This window comes from Choloepus didactylus, chromosome 5 (genome assembly GCF_015220235.1).
Source record: "Choloepus didactylus isolate mChoDid1 chromosome 5, mChoDid1.pri, whole genome shotgun sequence".
NCBI lineage: Eukaryota > Metazoa > Chordata > Mammalia > Pilosa > Megalonychidae > Choloepus > Choloepus didactylus.
Genome location: NC_051311.1, coordinates 153,549,449 through 153,563,727, shown reverse-complemented (window position 1 = coordinate 153,563,727; position 14,279 = coordinate 153,549,449). Strand labels below are relative to the sequence as shown.

Sequence of the window (14,279 nt, the reverse complement as noted above, 5' to 3'; positions counted from 1 at the left end):
CCTTTGAAGCACGCAGCACCCTCACTTAAAAGTTTCTGGCTTTTGGTTCAAGGGGAGGATCAGAAAGAACTACAGAGATATGAAAGCTGGGCCCTTCAATAAAAGATCCAGTTCACAAGAGTCCATCCCCTCAGTCAACTGCAAGCAGCATTTGCTGCTGGGGAATTTTATACTAAAGTGCATCCTGCATAAACCTTTCTGGGCTCACTTGAAGAACAGAGTCCTCCAAACAAATACTAGCTATATTTCAAAAGTGTCAACAACCTAACCTCTAGAAAGAGACTCCAGTGGCAATATCTAAAAACAACTCACTCTGATGAAAACCCAGAGGAGGTGTATATGATCAAGGCGTAATTACTCCCCAAGCTCAACTATAACACAGGATGGTTTGAACTCTCTTTTTCTTTTGGTTTCTAAGCTGCTGCCACGGCCCAATGAAGGCCACCGGGAATTATGTTCACCCAGGCTACTAGGAGATGCTCAATAACTTCATTCTCCCTGCCTGGGGCTGTTGGCAGGATCTCACATCCACCAGCTGGTGGAACAGAACCTGAGAGCTGTAAGAGCCAAAAAAGGCTTTGGGGTTCCCCTATTCCTAGGAACTATAGAGCCTGTGGCCGCCTGTCACATCTTCCACTTTCATCGCCTAGATCCCCAGACTTACCCAGCTCACACAGAGTAACTGGGAAGGGGAAGGTGAAATAAGGGCCCTCACTGGCTTCCTATGAAATTCATAGGAAACTCAGAGTTAACAGACAGGAAAGGTCACTTGGAGTAATGAGCTTCCAAGAACCTTCCCCGCCCTTGGGAAGTGATGGTCAGTGGCCTGTTCCTACGTAAAAGCCCTGGCCTGGATACCCAGGGATTCCCGTTGAAGCTTGCCATCCAGGCACTGTTATCAACAGCGCTCGATTTATTTGCAAAAGCGTCATTGTTTGGATGATAAATTACGTGGTCCCTAAGGGAGGGTGACTGAGATCCTAGGGGGCATTCTATGGGTTTACCTGTTTTATGGAATGCAAGCCTCTCCAAGCCCACCATCGTCCTCAGCATATACCATGTGCCCATTCTCTACATGCTTCTGTCTACACTGTAGCTAGAAAGCCAGCCGAGTAAGACGGTGAGGGGCACCAACTGTAGCCAGAACTCCTGGGGTCAAATCTCAAGCCCCTCACATCTGACAGGTGTATGACTTTGTACAAATTATTTATCATCTCCCAACTGAAAGAAAAACAGGACTAAACAATAATTATGAGCATTAACGAGTTAGTATACAGAAATAGTCTAAGATAATGCTTAGCACAGGGTAAGCACTCTCTAAACATGTACTGAATAAAAAATAAGCATGGAGTCTGTACGTCTAACAGGAAAGTAAATTTCTAGAAAGGGATGGTAAGGCAGGGGAGGTAAGTCCTTCTTGAAACACTGTTTTTAGATTCCCTCCCTACTCAAGGGCCTCTCCCTAGCATAGAAGACTCCCCGGGCAATTCCATGGTGGTTTGGGATGAGGAGAGTACGTAGGAGACAAGAGAGGAGAACACAATAACCACTGCCACGAGGGCTCACTGCACTCCAGGTGTTTTATGATACACTACACCACAAATTTATACATCGAAACCAGCTCAGGCAGAACAAAGAAACCAAGACGCATGTCCCAGGTTGCAGCTGGCAGTCAGAAGCTCTCCAGGATCTCCCTCAACTGTTTGTAGCCACTCAACTTGAAGACAACGGTTTGCCTCCTCCCAGGAACAAACTGTAATTTAACCTTTGTGTATGTGATTCGGAACTTCAAAAGCAGTCTGTTTGATAAAACAGATTCAGAGCAACCCATTTAAGATTACAACACGACAGATACAAATCTCAGCCAGAAAGCTCCATACGGTGAATTATAAAGACATCCCCTTAATTCCTGAAAGAGAGTCTTCTGCACCGTGGGCAAAATAAGGGCTCAGGAGAATCATCATTTAAAAGTGGGCTACCACGCACACATCCAGTTGAAAACCAAAATAGCCAGTCACCCAGATGTCTGACTTTGTGAAGGCATCATCTCAGACACTCGGGTTTTAGTTTTATATCAGAGTTCTGCTTTTAAGATCGTGTCAACCTTTTAGTCATGACTTGTATTAAGATGACCAATTCCTATCCAACAAAGCAGCTATTTTGAAAGAAGTGAATTCCGGAGGCGATCTAGGTTATATACAGAGCACAGGAACGTAACAGGAGAAGATAACGGAACACAAACAGATTGGAGGCAATGTAAAGAAATTCATCGATTTTGATGTAAAAAATAAAAGGGGAGGGGGACCTGCAGCCCTAGGTACAAAGGCATGAGGGCACACCCACAGTTGTTTTTATGTAAATCATGGTCTCTGATTCACTTCGTTGTTCTCCCTGGTGAGTCACCAAGGGGATGTGATTCCTAAGGTTTTCAAAATCTGAACAAATGGAAAGAATGCAAGCAGAAAGGCACTCCACAAAAACATTAAATACCAAGCCAGAGGGATGTCTGGAACAAAAACAGGAAGTCTTTGCTTTGGCGGTGCCTGGACAAGGAGAAAACTTTTCCATTATCCGTCCTTTCAGGAGGGCTAAGATTTCCCTCCCCACCCCGCCCCCAACATTTTGTAACAATTATTTTTAATAAATGGAGAGGACGTGGAGCCTTTTCTAGCATTAACCTCCGCCTTCTAGAGGAAAGTGTTTCACAACACACTCTAACAGAAAGGACGGAAAGAGACCTGAGTTACCTGTCATTACCCATTTACTTTGACTTCATTAAATTAATGCAAATTTCCATCAAAATAACGAAACTGAGTTGGAACAAGCCCCCATTCAGACCCTACACCCCAGAATCCCATTTACAGTACTCCAATTTTAAAAGAACCCGCTTTAGCAAGAAGGGGAGGGCCTTCCATCAGAGGGTGCGACTTTCCACCCCGAGGCAGCCCCGGGCCCCACGAGGGTTGGCTGTCATTTCCCCGGCGCTTCCAACTTCAATCGGCTCAACAAGTTCCCTGTCTTGGCTTCAGCTCCTCACATCCAACACGCCAGCTCTACGTGGAATTTTCCTCTCGCATCTGAAGACTCTGTTTCATTTTCATAAACAGGAATTTTCCCTCCTTTTGCTCATGCCTGGTATTTCCTTGGCATTCCCGTGACATTTCCCAACTTCACCTCCGCCCGCTTGCCCTGCTCCCCAACCCCGGCCAACCCACTTCAACCCCGAGCCATTCGGCACCCGGGACCCTCCACGCCTGCGCTGCTCCAGGGTCCCCTGTACCCCCCACCCGACGACCCTGGGCCCCTCGAGGGGGTGTGAGGGTGGGGGGCGAGCTGCGAACAAAGACGCAAGCCAGCAGCACAAGCGCTAAGCTCTCCGGCGGGTTGGAGATGGTGGAGACAGAGGGGAAGAAAAGAGAGGAGCAGGGGAGGGGCCAGCCAGCCTCCCTGCCACCAGGGTCCCTAAACACCTTCCAAATCACCGGGACACACGCAGGTCCGGGCGCTGTGGCTCTCGGCTGCTCGATCTTCGGGCTTTCCCAAATGGTCCTCCCGGGGCGCCTTCGAACTGCACCGCCCCCTCGGCTCCCCGCATTGTTCGAGATCCCGGAGCGCATCTGGGAGGCGCCCCGGGCGCCGTGGCCCGGGTCCCTACCTCCACCAGCAGCCCGAGCAGCAGCGCCGCGACCCTCCCGGGCAGGCGGCTCATGGCTCCTCAGCGTCCTTTCCGGGCGCGCCCGGCTTTCGGGATCACGGACGCAGGTCAGCGGCAAGTCCCCCACATGGCTGGCTGGCTGGCTGGCACCGTGGACGCGCGCGACGAGCTCCAACCCCAGCCGGCGAGCGCGGGAGGCGCAAGGCGGCGGGGCCCGGAGCCGGGATGCGACGCGCAGCCCTCACCGCGCCCCGCAGCCCTCACCGCGCCCCGCCCCGCCCCTCGCTCCGCCCCCGGGGCCGCCCCGCCCGCGCGCTCCCACCCACACGCCCTCCTGGACGCGCGCCCGCGAGCTCCAGGAGCGGGAGACTCGGCGGCGCGCTGCTCGGTTTGGGGCGCGGCTCCGGTTCCCCGCGTCTTCCGCCCCCGAGCCCGTGGCGACGCCCGGGACCGCGCGTGGGGCTCTGGGCCCGGGAGGCGCCCTCCGGCCCTCGACACCAGGATGTGGAAGAGTCGGGAGCGGAGAGAGGAGCCGCAGGGCTGGGGGAGTTGGGGAGGGGCTGCGAGGCGTCTCCAACCCCAGGGATACCCGCCTGTCAGGAAGGGTTTTTAAAAAGAAATAAAGTCTCCGCGGAGTGAAGCTTGTTTGCAGGGAGATAGCTATAGGTAAACCCATTTCTCCGTCTCGCAGCCTGAAGCACCAAGTCCCTCAGTCTCCCTCTGGTTCCTGCGAACCACAGTGGCCATGTACCCTATCCACGTGTGACAGGGAAGGACAGCCAAATGGCGAGGGAGACTGGGAAGGGAAGCCACTTTCCTGTCGCACTCAGATATCAGAGAATTTGGGCCTAAAGTACTTTCTGTTCCCACATCCCCCGGCCTGGCCCCGCTTGGACCCCATGGCAATTTGCCCCTTCTTGAAGTAGACTCTCCAGACGTAAGCAGAGGCTGCTTGAGTTTGCAGTATTTGCCTCCGGCTTGGAACCGCCTTTGCACCCCCATTTTCTCTAGGTCACATTTTTTCACAAGTCAGCTCAGATCTCACCCCAATCATGCAGTTATTGAACAAGAATTTATTGAACTTGTAAGATGTCCCAGGCCCTAGGCTGGAAGCTGAGGATGCAGAGATGGACAAGAAAGCTCTGTGCCTGGAGTGTTTATGGAGAGATAGTCACTTAAACAACTATGATGCAGAGACAAGAGGGAATACAAAACTAGAGCATAAAGATCATGAAGCTACTGGTGACAGAGATGGGGGGAGGAGGGTCATGGAGAGGGATGCCACCTGAAGTCAGTCCCAAACCCTTTCCCAGCCTTCAACCAACGTACTTATTTGGTACATGTGCCACCAGATTATCCCTGTTAGAAAACATCCAAAACCTACAACTAAGACTGAAGAGATGACTGTGGTCTTCATTGTAATGCTAGGATTCTGCCTAACAAGCATGCCAAGGGCCAGTGGACTCTAGTAAATTTGACTTACTATTTACAATTAATTAGGACACTTTACAACTCTTTAGGGGCAGAGGTTCACTTGTAGAAAGCTAAGCATCTGTTTATAAATAGATGCAAATTTTTTCCCAGTGGCCATAAACATGATCTCATGCTGTAAAAATGTGAATGACCCCTGCTAAAGTTGGAATTTCAACCAGTTTTCTAATTTATCAATCTCATTCCAAGAGGGTTTTTTTTTTCCTTCTTTCACTGGCTGTATATACTTCTATTGCCTGTATTCTCTCCAATGCTACTTTGTCACCCTCCTGCTTCTCTCATTAATCGGTTAAAATAAAACTTTGGCACGTGTTCACTGTGTATTGAGATGCAAATTATATTTTTATAACATTTTGAACATATACTAATGTCATCACATAATCCCCCTCCCGCCTTTGTATCTCCACCAGAGAAGATTGTTTTGCCGAGTTAAACTTACTGCAATTTGTATAAATATTTTTTCAAAACATAAAACTGTAACATTGACAATGCTTTTTCAAACTCTGTATGCCCTTTTGCCCCTAAACGTGGTGGCTGCTTGGCCTGGTGGATAATGGGGTAAGAGGATGGCCAGCCAGGCTGTTTCCTTGAGCACAAATCCACAAGGGCACACAGATATCACTGAAAAAGTAACAAGATAAAGAAACTTGTATTTGCTAGATCAGCTTTCAGGGAGGGTATTATTGGGGGTTGCAAGAAATCCTCTGCCCCAGGCTGTGCATGAGGAGGGAAGGCCGCGGAACCTGGGCCTTCTGTGCTGCCAAAAGAAGCAAATTAAGGTGAGGCTGGGCTTGACCTCCTCCGCCTTTCTCTCCCTTGCAGAACTCAGCTCTCCTCTACATGGAGTCTATGTAAGTAATGAACACATATTTCATTTATTCAACAAATATTTATCTGTGCCTACTCTGGGCCAGGACTATTCTTGGCGCTTGGGATATAGCAGGGAATAAAATAGACAAAGTAGCTGCCCTTTCCCTGTACATTCCACTCTAGTGAGAGGTGACAGATAGAGTAAAGTAGTAAATGCGTATATGTCAAATGGTGGTAAATGCCAGAAGGAAAACTGAATTGGGTAAAGCAATTGGGAGGTAGGGCTGAGTGCTTCTGAAAGCAGAAGAATCAGACCAGGCCCCTGGGGTCAATTGTCAGGAGCAGAGATTGTGGGGAGAGGAGAGTTGTCCCTGGAGACTGTGGGGCAGGGGCAGCTGGTCACTTGGGAAACTTCAAGACAGGATCTGTGTGGCTGTTCCCCAGCGAGGTAGTGGGAAGTGGATTCCAAGGGGAAGTGGATCCTGGACCTATGGTCCATTGTAAGAATTTTGGATTTAATTCTGAGATAAATGGGATGTCACTTGAGGATTCTGAGCTGAAAAGTAACACAATCTGGATTATGCTTTAAAACGATCGCTCTAACTGCCATGTGGAAAAGAGGCAGGGTGGAAAGGGCTCAGGGCAAGAGTAGTGAGGAGACTGTTGGTGACAACCCAAGAGATGAAGTGACTTGTACTAGGAGTGGAGACTGCGAGATTCTGGAGGTTCTGAAGATTGACCCTGACACAAGGGTGTGGGAAGCTGGAGACGAGGATGTTCTGATAAAAAAGGTTGCAAAACCTCAAGTGAGGTTTCAGGCACAGCACACCTGCTGGATGTCGCCTGAAGGGTTAACAGGAATTGGATCACAGGAAGCTTGTTCTAGGTGAATTGCCAGAGGGTATGACCCATTCAGGTAAATGAAATGACAAGCTCAGAGAGGACGGCTTAATGTCTTCTCATAAAAATGAATGATGCCTGTCTGGACAGGACTGGTGAGGGTTATCTTAAATGCTCTACAAAGTGTGTGTGTCTGTGTGTGTGTGTGTTGTATAAGAACTAGACAGGCATTAGAAAACTGACAAAGATGACAAGGTTTTCTTGTGAAACAGTTAGCAGCACAAATTTACAAACCATAGAGAGAGATGAAGTTTAAAGGCTGGTTCTGCCCCTTTCCTTTCCAGGTAATCTTCAACTATGAGCCTTAGTTTGCTCATCGGCAAAATGGGGGCAATAAATGCCTACCTGATAGGGTTGTCTTGGGATGAAAGAGTTAGCAGATGAGGGGGGTCATCACGGTAAAAATCAGGGCTGGGATGAGCCAGTCCTTCCCACACTTCCGATGTGTTCACTTGTCTGATTACTGCTTTTGGAGTACAAGGCCAGAAGCTGAAATCTGTGCTAGGATGGCTACATGGCAGTCTTATCCATCAATGGCATGAGAACCTTTGTCCATCACTAAGGGGACAGCTGTGGGAAGGGGGAAAGAGGGAAATAACTGACTGACCCAAGAGAATTTGTGAATGAAAAATTGACAAGATTGGTTGAGGAATGTGGAGGTTTGGAGATAAGGATTTGGTCAGTGATGCCTCTAAGATTTTAAGATTAAGATTTTAGGATTTGTATAATCAGAGCAATTGGTGGTGGTTTCGACACTCCAGAGATTGGCATTGCAAGGCTAGCCCTAATTTTCTAATTTTTTCTTCCATTGGATGTCAGTAATTGACAATGCCAATTATTATACCTTTTCTCTTAAAAAATTTATTAAAACAATGTAATCTATTAGACATTACAGTCAGGGGGAGAAATTTGCAACAAAAGATCACATCCTGTGTCCCAAGTACCCTTTGTATACAATGTAGATATTAATGGGGCAGCAACTCTGGAAAATAGATAACATACACCTTTTCACTGATTAGGCACTGTGGTTGCGGGCAGCGGGAGTTAGAAAAAGTAACTCCCAAACTTATTAACTAGTAGAAGGTAGTGCTAGATTGGAAGGGAGGTTTATCAGGCTCCAAAGCCCATCCATCCTCGTTGCACTAATGTGTTCCTCAAGAGCAGTGAACAGGAAAACATTTGCACGATCAGGACACCCTCCTCTGTAACTTCATGGTGATACCTCCAGAGAGGCACATCAATAAGCAAAAAAAAGCATGTAGATGTGTTAATGCCCCACTGTATGTCATCGCTTGGGGACGGGGTTTTAAATCTCCAGCATCCCACTAATTGCAAAGCCCTACTTTTCACTGGCTTTGTGTGTTACTGGGGAGGGAATGTCCCTCAATTCGTGTTTGGCACCATAGGCCTCAGGCATGTTTTTTAAAGGATCAGACAAGCTGGTATCACAGAGTGCCAGGCAAGAACATATCACACATTCCCTCTCCTCTCCAAGGGTTCCCTGCCTGCATTTCATTGACAATCACAGCAGAGCCTCCTGCTCCTACAGCCACCTGCAGCAGGGCCAGATCTGTCCACTGCAGTCAGATGGGGTCTTCTAGAAGGTTCCAAGGGGCAAGAGACATGACTGTTCAGTTGGTGCCTCTCTCCTATATAGCTTTTATCTGCCACAATATTGACATGTCACTTTTCTGTACTCTCTTCTTCTTACCCTGACTCAAAACTAAGCTGAGATCCCTTTGTCTGCTTACATATGTCAGATTCATTTTTTGTATCCTTTAAACCCAGTGCAGACGTCACGCACAATAAGAGGCATAGAACAAATATTTAAGAAAGGAAGGGATGGAGAGTATGTTAGTGAAGTGAAAGGAGCAGGGGTGGTTAGGAGTATGGAGTATGTGTTACAAACCTCAGTTTTACATTCTGCTAAATTCCCTCTTAAGGCTCCTCTGCTGATTTTGCAATATCTACATTGCAATATCTACTCTGGTGCAAAGTTTAAAGTGTTGGGAAAGTTTGGTTATCAGAACCTTTGAAACAATCCAGCAAATAAAATCAATCATCCACCTCAATCATCCACCGGAAGATGTGCTATTAAAGCAGTGACAAATCCTAAGCATAGTCTTTCCTCCTTTCCCCGCCCTCTAGAAGCCCCCTGGTGCTCCGTGAAGCCCAAGTCTGAATTAAGGGTCTCTGAGGAGCTGTGCACATTTATCACAGGTGCTCCTTGGTGGCTTGTCTTGATTTGATAGCTCCTGACTTATATCTCCTCTGTCCCTTCAGTTCCTTAGTGCCACTTTCCTCCTCTCTGTCTCCCAGGAAGGTCACTGCACTGAGCAGTCACTGATTATTTTCTTTCTTATGTTTAAATAGAAAGCTCTCCTGATTAAGTTCATAGTCTTTCAGGATGGCAAGGAGAAGAGGTAAGTGCTTCAGAGTAGCTCTGGGAGGACCCAGCCACCACTTTCCCCTTGTTTATTATGTTCTTATGTTACACTGAGCAGGTCAGTGAGAGCAAGCACAAATGTCTCCGGGGTCCAGGCATGTTCCAATGTCTTAAACAGGAAGCAGCACAGGGTAAGGCGAAAGAGAGAGTTGGGTAAAGGTCTTCTCAGTTTTTTGTTTTGTTTTGTTTTGTGTAGTGAAACATATATAACATACAGTTGGTCATTTTAACCATTTTTAAGTGTTCACTTCAGTGGCATTACTTATATTCCAATGTAGTACAACCATCACCACTATTTCCAAAACTTTTCATCATCCCAGACAGAAACTCCTGTAGCCATTAAGCAGTAACTCTACAATCTCCTTTCCCCCAACCCCCTAGTAACCTCTAGTCCGCTCTTTGTCTCTATGAAGTTGCCTATTCTAGATAACTCATGTAAATGGAATCATATAACATCCATCCTTTTGCTTCTAGCATGTCTCACTCAACAGAACTCAAGTTGTTTTCAAGTTTCATCCATGTTGTAGCATGTATCAGAACTTCCTTCTTATGACTGAATAGTTTTCCATTGTATGGGTCTACCACATTTTGTTTATCCATTCATCTGTTGATGGACATTTGGATTGTTTCTGCCTTTTTGCTATTGTGTATAATGCTGCCATGAACATCAGTGTGCCAGTTTGGATGTATTATGTCCCCTAAAATGCCATTATCGTTGATGCAGTCTTGCGTGGGCAGATGTATTAGTGTTGATTAGGTTGGAACCTATTGATTGAGTGTCTCCATGCAGTGGTAAACCCCACCCATTCAGGATGGGTCTTGATATAATTACAGGAGCCCTATAAAAGCAGAGAAACAGAAGGACTTGAGAGAAGCTGCAGCTGAGAGACACATTTTGAAGACAGCCATGGGAAGCTGACATGGACATTTTGGAGAAAGCCATTTTGAAACCAGAAATCCAGAGCAGACACCAGCCACATGTCTTCCCAGCTAACAGGGGTTTTCCAGATGCCAATGGCCTTTCATTCAGTGATGCCTTACCTTGGACACTTTATGGCCTTAAGACTTTAACTCTGTAACCAAATAAACCCCCTTTATAAAAGCCAATCCATTTCTGGTATTTTGCATAATAGCAGCATTAGCAAACCAGAGCAATCAGTGTATAGGTATTTGTTTAAATCTTTGCTTTCAGTATACCTAAGAGTAGAATTGCTGGGTTGTATGGTAATTCTATGTTTAATTTTTTAAGGACTCACCAAACTGTTTTCCACAGTGGCTGCACCATTATATATTCCCACCAGAATTGCACAAGGGTTCCAATTTCTCCACACCCTCCCAACACTTGTTATTTTCTGTTGTTTTTTTTTTTCTTTTTATTCTAGCCATCCTAGGAGGTGAGAAGTAGTATCTCATCATGGTTTTAATTTGCATTTCCCTAGTGACTAATGATGCTGCGTTCAGTTATTTTCAGAACACTGAACTGACCAAACAGAACATGTTTACAATTGCTGTGGACCACATTTGCTTTGTGATCCCTGTTCTGTACTGTAAAGCCTGGCCTCAACACAACCCCAGCCATGAAGAGATATCTGGAACCTCATCTCCCCAAATTACTGCTATCTACTTCTATGCCCAACTCTCTTAATGTGCAGATCAAGTCTTACCTTCACTCAGCTACTTCAGGCTCAACTTGTCTGAGACAGCAGGCACTCCATCATTATCGACCGAGCAATTGAAAGAATTACTGGTTTCCATCTCTGGGCTCCTAAAGCACTTACAGAGCCTGTGCAACATAATATTATCCTTAACTACAGATGATTCTCCAGTCCCGTGTTGCTCAATCTTAAGTAATACATGGATCTTTTTTAAAAGAAAAAGTTCTCTCCTCAGTCTTCATACTACATAGGTTGTCACAGAGGTTGCAAGTTTCCCCACAATATCGGTTCTCCTCTTCTTCCATAAAAATAGAACTCCAGTTTTTTTTTTTTTTAAATAATAAGGATTACATTTTCCAGTGTCTCTTGCACTAAGTGATTCCTGGTGACATACCACTGGAATGCAAGTAGAAGTATCATGAGGTAGCTCACACAATTCTTTAAAAGACAAGCTGCAAAATATACTCCTGGGGATGAACCTGGACCCAGCATCACGGGATTGAGAACATCTTCTTGACCAAAAGGGGGAAATAAAATGAAACAAAATAAAGTTTCAGTGGCTGAGAGATTTCAAATGGAGTCAAGAGGTCACTCTGGTGGACATTCTTATGCACTACGTAGATAACCCTTTTTAGGTTTTAATGTATTGGAATAGCTAGAAGTAAATACCTGAAACTATCAAACTCCAACCCAGTAGCCTTGACTCTTGAAGACGATTGTATAACAATGTAGCTTACAAGGGGTGACAGTGTGATTGTGAAAACCTTGTGGATCGTGCTCCCTTTATACAGTGTTAAGGATGGATGAGTAGAAAAATGGGGACAAAAACTAAATGAAAAATAGGGTGGGATGATTTGGGGGTTCTTTTTAATTTTATTTTTTATTCTTATTTTTATTCTTTCTGGTATAAGAAAATGTTCAAAAATAGATTGCGGTGATGAATGCACAACTATTTGATGGTACTGTGAACAGTTGACTGTACACCATGGATGACTGTATGGTATGTGAATATATCCCAGTAAAACTGAATTTAAAATAAAAAAATAAATAATATAATAATGTTGAAAAAAAAGACAAGTGGCAGAAGCTAATAAACTTGGAAGGAATAATCAAATTAGAAGTTTTACATTTTGTAACCCTCAATATAGTTATTGAGCTAACTTGGAGAATGAGAGATGCACATAAGGCTAAATTATCACCTTGCAGGTGACTCACACATCACAAGTAAAAAAAAAATCTACCTTTGCCATGGTGAGTTGTGTGGATGACACCTGAAACAAATGACCAAACTTCACAACACTAATACAGGGACAATTTGATGTCATATACTTCCTGACATGACACAATATAAAGTATAAAACATCACCTAAGAAGAATTCTTGCAAAAAAATTTTGCCAAAACTTAACCTGAAACCAATCAAGCTTCTAGGCCTAACTTCCAATTTGCAGGAAATATAGGGACACGGGAACAAATTAAACACTGCTATGAGGAAACAATCAGACAATTCCAGAAGCTGGGACATTCTCCAAGGCAACTGATCTGAACTCTTCAAAAAGTTAATGTCTTGAAAAACAATTGAGGACAACTGTTGTAGATTAAAAGAGATTGAAAAGACATGACTAAATGCAGTTTGTGAACTTTGGAACAACTAGGAAAATTTGAATATGGTCTGCATGCCAGATAATATTGTAGAATTATTGTTAATTTTATTAGTTGTGATGATTATACTGTGAGTATGGGGAGAAAAATTTCTTAATCTTAGGAGATGTACAATGAAAGTTTTAATGGTGAAATATGATGTCTACCACTTATTTTCAAATGTTCCATTATTTAGGACAGAAAAAAATGTTGACAACTGATGATTCTAGGTGGAAAATGTATAGGTGCTCATCATATTTTTCCTTCTTTTTCTACATGTGAAAATGTTCACAATAAAAAGTAAAGAATAGATGAAGTGAAACACCCTGAGATAGCTGACTCTTACTCTTTTTCTTTGTTCCTTCATCTAGCTGCAGCCTGGGACCCAGAAGCAGCCATCTTGGATCACAAGGATGAGGGTCTTTCTTACCCTAGGAAAGATAGACATGGTGAGCTTGCAAGAGCAGGGACCCCTGATAATTCCATTGATACTGAACTGTCTTTCTTGAGTTTGGCTGCCTACCTGCGTGCTTTTACTTGAGAGAAAAATAAGCTTCCATTCTGAATTATATGATGTAGTGACTCTGGAAATCAAACTCCCCCCTCTCTTCAGAGTTTGTTTTTAGTTCTGCTTATTTTCATTGTAGTTATGATTATTTGTTTAGTGACTTTTTGATAGTAATTTTGTAAAGTCTTTTTTTTTTTCTTTTTGGTCATGAACAGGTCTGAAGTCTTTATTCAATTAGCTCAGTGCTCAGCAGTTTTAGTTTGCTAGGCTGCTCAAAGTAGATACCATGAAATGTGTTGGCTTTAACAATGGGAATTTTTAACTAACAAGCTGGCAGTTTTGAAGTCATGAAAATGTCCAAATCAAGGCATCATCAGATGCTTTCTTTCCGAAGACTGGCTGCCGGTGATCCTAGACTTCACTGTCACATGACAAGGCACATGGCGGCATCTCTGGTCTCTCCCATCTCTTCCCAGTTTCCTTGCTTTCAGCTTATTGCTTCCATGATGTTCTCACTTGGTCTGAATTTCATTCTCTTTTAAAGGACTCCAGAAAGAGGATTAAGACCCATCCTGAATGAGGTGGGTCACACCTTAACTGAAGTAGCCTTATCAAAAGATCCTCCTCACAATGGGTCCACACCCACAGAAATGGATTAACTTTAAGAACATGCTTTTCTGGGGAACATACAGTTTCAAACCACCACATCACCTAATGATTAAACAGAGATTTCCTTAAATTCCTGGAACCAATAAATGTCCCAGCCTTTGTCCTGGGGTTCTGTGTTTGGAGGAGTGGGGTGGAGGGGAGGGGGGTGCATGTTGTCAACATTCAGCCAGGTCGTTTAACAACGGTGCCTTAGCCTTCACTTCCTGCTTGTCCAGACCCTCTAAGTCAGACAAAGGTAGGCACTTAGGGTCTCTACAGGCCTTTCTTAAGCATGTGCATAGGCTTATGGATTCCCAGGAAAATGTCACGAAAGCTTTTCAAAGTCCCTATGGACGCCACATTTCCCTGCTTTTCCTTTTAAGCTTTTTGGTTAGTCTGTCATTTACCCCAACTTTTATTCACCCTCTCAGGCATCTGCTAGGTTAAATGCTAGACTGTGATTGTTTTCAACAAATGCCCCTAAGGAAAAGGCTTTTGTAGTTAGTTAAATAAGGGCAGCTTTGCAA

General features: G+C 44.7%; 1 protein-coding gene across 1 annotated transcript in view; it reads right to left on the bottom strand.

Moving 5' to 3' along the window:
- The window catches only part of VOPP1 (VOPP1 WW domain binding protein), a 122,607-nt gene extending 118,718 nt beyond the window's left edge, over positions 1 to 3,889 (bottom strand). The window contains 1 exon segment of the mRNA XM_037837160.1: positions 3,656 to 3,889. Coding sequence (XP_037693088.1) covers positions 3,656 to 3,709 — 54 coding nt within the window. The 5' untranslated portion in view covers positions 3,710 to 3,889.
- Between the last annotated feature and the right edge of the window lie 10,390 nt (positions 3,890 to 14,279).